The sequence below is a fragment of the Mus caroli genome, chromosome 3 (assembly GCF_900094665.2).
Source record: "Mus caroli chromosome 3, CAROLI_EIJ_v1.1, whole genome shotgun sequence".
NCBI classification, from domain to species: domain Eukaryota; kingdom Metazoa; phylum Chordata; class Mammalia; order Rodentia; family Muridae; genus Mus; species Mus caroli.
In genome coordinates, this window is record NC_034572.1 from 138,849,513 (window position 1) to 138,855,220 (window position 5,708).

The window sequence follows — 5,708 nt, forward strand, 5'->3', positions numbered from 1 at the left end:
GATCAGGCTGCTGTGTGTCTCATAGAATATTTCTTAAAATTCACAGAATGCCTAAGACTCCAAGGTCATTCTATAACACTCTGGTCTTAAGTCTAAAAAAAAAAAAAAAAAAAAAAAAAAAAAAAAAAAAAAAAAAAAAAAAAACCCAAAACATCCCGGAATTACAAAGTTGGGATGATGGGGAGAGAGGCATGAGGGGGTCTTTATTGTGGTTTGCTGGTATACCGTCGTTAACACATACATCACAATGCATGTTGATACAGTCGACTTCCATGTCATATTTGTAAAGAGAGTGTCTTTTGTCTTCACAATAATGGAACTAAACAAGATCTACTCTGGGTATACTTGATCTTGTATGGTCTGAGGACTGTAATTTCATTCTTGGCTGCTTTTGAGTTCTTCGGTATTTTCTGTATCACTGTATTTATATTTCTGTAGTACTTTCCTGTCCAAATAAATGGGCATAATTTGAGCTCTACATATCATTGTGGTAACTGAGTGTACTTGGCACCATCACTGTAAGTTCAAGGAGATCAATGGCCTTTCAAAGATCCACTGTTTTTCTCAGCTACATTGTCCCTCATTTGGGACACTTTGCACAGACACTGTCTTTTTACCTATGCGATGAATCCATACAACATTATTCTGTGGTCTCTGAACAGACAGGAAGAGTTTGTGGGCTCTCTGGACATAAGGCAACATCTCAGGATTCATACTGGGGGTATTGCTTATGGATTCCAAGGTCTGTCCATCAGGACTGCGCCCACAAAATCCTCACGCCTTCATCATCTTCCGCATGTTAGCATCACACACTGTCCAGCCTAGCTGCAATCCACAACGAGGCCAGGTGGTGCTTAAGTCCCAAATACCATAAAACACCAGTGCCTTCGGTGAGAAAAACTGACAGTTCTGAAGGTGCAATCTGCAGTATTTCAGGCAAGGCACTGTCAAGATTAGAGAAGACTTGTGACTTTAGATTGTCCTAGTCATTCATCTCAAAAGCTCTAAGACAGATGCCGGGAAAGTGTTTTTTATTTTATTTTATTCTATTTTAGTTTTATAGGTCTTTATTAAATCACCATTATTAATTCATCTATCTAGAAAACTCCCTTATACAATCCCAAGAGCTGTCTCCCTCCCCCACTTCTCAAAAACACTTTCTCTTATGTCTAAGGATTCAAGTGCAGACTGCAATATCTCACTGTGGATTTGAATGGGAGCCAGGACTGCCGGTGAAAGGAAAATTTCTCCTATAAAAGGTTTATTGTCAGCGCTTTCTAAAGATGTAGATTTTTCTAACACAGGCGGCTGGCTTTTTTTCACACACATTAGTGCAGCTGTCTCTACCTCTCCTAGACCACAGTCAGCCCCTTTCTTTTAGAATGCTCAGTGTCTAGCCTTTGACCTCTGGATAGCCCACTCTATCTAAACGCTCCTTCAGCCATCAATATGATGTGTGCTATTAAAGGAAGGGGGTGGGCAGCCCTGGCCCTTTAGCAACTGGAAAGCCCTTGAAATTCCTCACATTCTTTTGCATTTGGCAGCAGCCTGTTTACCTAATCACTGGCTTATTAGGATTAACACAAGTCTTTGCTTCAAGCTCATCTATTAACAAACCAGCGACCCAATAGGTCCCAAGAATTGCCCCTCTCTCCTGCTCGTAGCTAATGGTAAAATATTAAAGCAGCTTCTCTAATTTTTAGATACACTTCATCCATGCAGCTATGGTCAAAGGTTATTAAAAGGTTCCCCACCTCTACTTGCATGACACACAGAATCACCCCGAAGCTAAAATAAGAAACAAGTGCCACACTTGTTCGGGGTGACGGGGTAACTCTTAGGCTTTCATTTCAATCCTTGTAAAAATAAATCATCGTTTTAGGTTAACAAATTCAATTTCTGCTTCCTTTTTCTGCTTCACAAATGCCCGTGTTCAGTACTTTGCCCTCCAAGCTGACAGCTTATATGCCACCATTGTTCCCTAAAGATTTGCAAGGGCAGCCACTTTCCTAACAGTTCACTGCCACCCAAGTAGGACACCTAGAGTAGTTCTTGACACATAGTAGGTCCTCAGGGGAAAAAAAAATCCTGTTGGAATGATTGACAATTGTTCCTGATTACCTGGATGGGTTCTAAAAATACCAAGCAACATACATTCAGATATTAGGTAAATATTTCTTTATTAAATGATTAATTTTATAAATAAATTCTCTTCACTGATATAAAATTAAAATCATTTACAAATTATTCCAGTATTACATTTCCCCTCCCTCCCCAAAAGCTACACTTTGATAAATAAAAAAACATTCAATCTTAGAACACCTGGTTTCTGTTTGCAGTTTTAGAGTGCAGGTAGCTGCCCCAAGGACATTCACAGAGTGTCCCCCCTCCGCTCGGGAAAGGAATGAGAGGCGCTTTCATTTACTTCTGTCAAAGGACAAGCAGGGCTTTCACTTGGCCCAACTAATCTTATTGTATCTCTATTACAATTGTAGAACCAAGAAGGGGGTGGGGGGAGATCTGGAGCAAAAAATACACTTAGCAAATAATTTACAAACAGAAAACAGAACGTCATTCGTAAACACGCTCCAATATGGAGCAATAATGCCCGCTCCAGTACTATGAAGCGAAGTATTCTCCAACTGCGGCTGCGCTGCTGTCTGTCCACATCAGCCCCTTGGCATTCTCCAACTGCGGCTGCACTGCTGTCCGTCCACATCAGCCCCTTGGCAGTTTTGAAATACCTTAATGCTACTCAAGAATGAGCAAGGCACCATTCATCCTCCTCCCACCCACGTCTCCATGATGCTTGCGCTTCTCCTCTGTCCAGCCCACACTAGGAACCCTGGAGGCACTTAGTCCCTGAACTTGTGGATGTCATTGAATAGGCTGTACAGTCGGAACGATGCCTCGTTGGGATGCGGGCAGTTGTAGTTACATTTGCAGGATTGGATCATCATGACATTCTTGGAAAACATCTCTCCATCTTCGCATCGGAACCGCATCTTCACAGTTCTGGTCTGCAGAGGTGTGCAGCACCGGCCATCTACACAGGAGCCGCAGTATTTGGGCCGGTATTTCTTCACACTGGAGCATCCTGCATAAGTAAATCTGACTGGTTCTGGGGATTTCTTGGTCTTGCTGCATTTCTTGCCCTTCTGGAAGAAAGAACAAAAGAAAGCCAAGAATGAGATTTGTTGGTTTGTTTTTGTTTGTTTGTTTATTTGTTTGTTTGGAGGTGTGCTTTTAACCACTGTGCATAGTGTTGGGCTTCATAAAGACAATTTCTTTTCTTTTTCTTTTCTTTTTTTTTTTTTTTTTTGAACAGAGGCTCATATCCCACCCACCTGTGGGGTCATGGTCAAGCCCTGAAAGAAACTTACTTTTAGGCTGCTATACACTGGTTGTCCACAAGGACTCACTTCACAGATCCGGGTCTCTTTCACCAGGCGGCACTCTGGGTTGTCATTGGTAACTCGTGTGGAGATGCCAGTTCCGCAGCTCTTGGAGCACTGGGACCAGGACGTAGTCTGAACGATGCATTTCTGGCCATGGGCGTGCAGAGGGTTGAAAAGAACTCGCGGTTCGGTGCCAAAGACTAGAAAGATAAAGGAAATGGAAGGCTTCTTAGATGCTTGCATACACACACTGGTTTCTACAAAGTTGCAGACCAAGAAAGCATTTCTGCACAGTGTCTTAAGGACTCTGTATCCACTTACCAGGAAGCCTCTTCAGTGAACTGCCTTTTCCAATTGCGATTAACTCATTGTTTCTCGTTAACTCCACCTCCGAGGCATCGAGTCCGAGGAGGTCATCCTGGTCTTCCAGGGAGTCCTTAATGCTGTCTTCATCACAAACCCACTCTTCACAGCACTGCCCGCTGACTTTCACCAGTCGGGGGTTGGGACAGCCCAGATTGGGGAGAGACAGTTCTTGGGGACACAGAGGAATGCAGCCCACGGCGCCATCAATACATGTGCACTGATGTTTACAGTTGGGCTGGAAGCTTTCCCCGTTTTGGTAGATTCTGGAGTTATATTCACAGGGTCTGCCTTCTGACTGAGCTGCAAAGACGACCAAAAGAGAGAGAGAGAGGAGAAGGTTAAGATTCGCCGCCACAGACTGAAACTCATACATATTTTCCGCTGTTCAATTCAATGTATGGTAAAGTTCCCTACAGTTCCCCCGAGACTCCAGAGCTGAACAATAAGTTAGTCAGGAATCACTTTTCCGTATGCGCTTTTCGTTGGGCCCAGACACTCTGAATTGCATTCCAGACTGCTGAAATCATGTGCCTTTCTGCCAAACTACCATCAACAAAGCGTCCACCATACATGGTCTCAAAATTACTAAACTTCTGGACTATGGGGACTATTATTTTTTTTAAAGGGGCCAAACCACAAGCCTCTTACCTCTGCAGATCCCTTTCAGAGCGGTGGAGCTGGCGCCGAAATTGCATTCCAACCCCTTGGTGTGGTCGCAGGGCTGAGTTTTGCTGCAGTCCTCGTTGAGTTGTTTAGCGCAGACCTTACAGCAGCCGCAGCCGTCCCGGACCAACCCGACTCCCGGGGCGCACTTGGGAGCCTCCAGAGGGCAGTGGCAGGCGGCGGGGCAGGTGGAGAGCGCCTGCAAGAGGGAGAAGCGCGTGAGACTGCTTTGCATTGCTCGGGGAGGCACGTAAACTGCCCTGCGCCTAGGTCTGGCTGTGGGGCTCCGTCCACCAGAAGTGTCTCGATCGCGTCCCGGCAGCCCGACCACCCCAGCGGCTGCGTCCCAGGAAGAGGCCCCCTGGACATAAAGCAACAGCTACCTCCGAACTTTTCGGTCTAACTTTCCCTGCGGTGAAAGATCATGGCCCGGGGAAAGGAATCGAGGAGGGCGGACCGGGAAGCAGTGGTTAAAAAAAAAAAAAAAAAGAAGTCCAACTCACCAGTCTGGTCAAGTGGAGAAGGGTGACGGCGACAGCGAGCGTCCTGAAGGTGCTGGAGCTCATTGTGGCGCGCAGGAGGAACCGGGGCGAGCGCGGCGACACGGAAGCCAACAAGCCGGCAGCAGCGGGATCAAATGCGCCCGGAGTGTGGTGAGGCGAGGGCCGAGGCGGCGGGTGTCCTTCTCTCGAGGTGCTGGCGGAGGAGGCGCAGAGATTGCAGGCGCTTCTCTGGGGCGCTCTCGCTCACGGTCTGCCCCAGCGCCCGGAGCCCGCCCTTTATAATGCCTGCCTAGGCGCCGCGTGTTGCAGTGACGTAGCTCTGTCGGCGCGTTCTAGAATTCTCAAACATCTCAGGAATGTTGGTTGGCGCGGGCTGCTGCCAAGCACCTCCCCTGGCTCCGTTGCACCTTTTCCCCCCTCTTCTCAGATCCATCAGAGAGAAAAAAAAAGTTCGTTTTTTTCCACTTTAAATAACAACTTCCTTTGGGGAGGGCGGGATGCTTGGGGCGCGAGGGTGATGATTTTGATTGAAGAGGGTATATCGTGTGTGTGGGGGGGGGGGGGGGGGGGGGCGTGGTGTATGTGTTGGTGTGAACCCTTCAGATCTTTGCCTAGACATGGGAGGGCGGGAGACAGAGGAACAAAAGTGGTTTTGTTTGGTGATGCCTACCCGGAAAGGCAGCGAGCTGTTTGCTTGTTTACAACCAAGGTGAGAGTAAAGTTATCTACTGAGAGTCCAAAGGGGAGGGGGAGTTGGTTTCTAAGCCAGGGATCTATT

General features: G+C 46.8%; 1 protein-coding gene across 1 annotated transcript; it reads right to left on the bottom strand.

Annotated features, from left to right (window-relative positions):
- Nucleotides 1-2,163: 2,163 nt before the first annotated feature.
- Nucleotides 2,164-5,186, bottom strand: Ccn1 (cellular communication network factor 1). The gene is made up of 5 exons (XM_021158317.1): nucleotides 4,931-5,186; nucleotides 4,413-4,626; nucleotides 3,720-4,064; nucleotides 3,384-3,598; nucleotides 2,164-3,158 (listed from the first exon to the last, which is right to left on the bottom strand). The coding sequence occupies exons 1-5, from the start codon at nucleotides 4,991-4,993 to the stop codon at nucleotides 2,856-2,858; spliced, it is 1,140 nt and encodes a 379-aa protein (XP_021013976.1). The 5' UTR covers nucleotides 4,994-5,186; the 3' UTR covers nucleotides 2,164-2,855.
- Between the last annotated feature and the right edge of the window lie 522 nt (nucleotides 5,187-5,708).

Bases quoted from the DNA above. Each gene is read 5' to 3' on its own strand.
- Ccn1 (XM_021158317.1), bottom strand. From the start codon at position 4,993: ATGAGCTCCAGCACCTTCAGGACGCTCGCTGTCGCCGTCACCCTTCTC. The intron at 4,065-4,412 runs GTAAGAGGCTTG...TCGTCTTTGCAG, and splicing joins TCTGAAAGGGATCTGCAGAG to CTCAGTCAGAAGGCAGACCC. The intron at 3,159-3,383 runs GTAAGTTTCTTT...TCTTTCTTCCAG, and splicing joins CAGTGTATAGCAGCCTAAAA to AAGGGCAAGAAATGCAGCAA.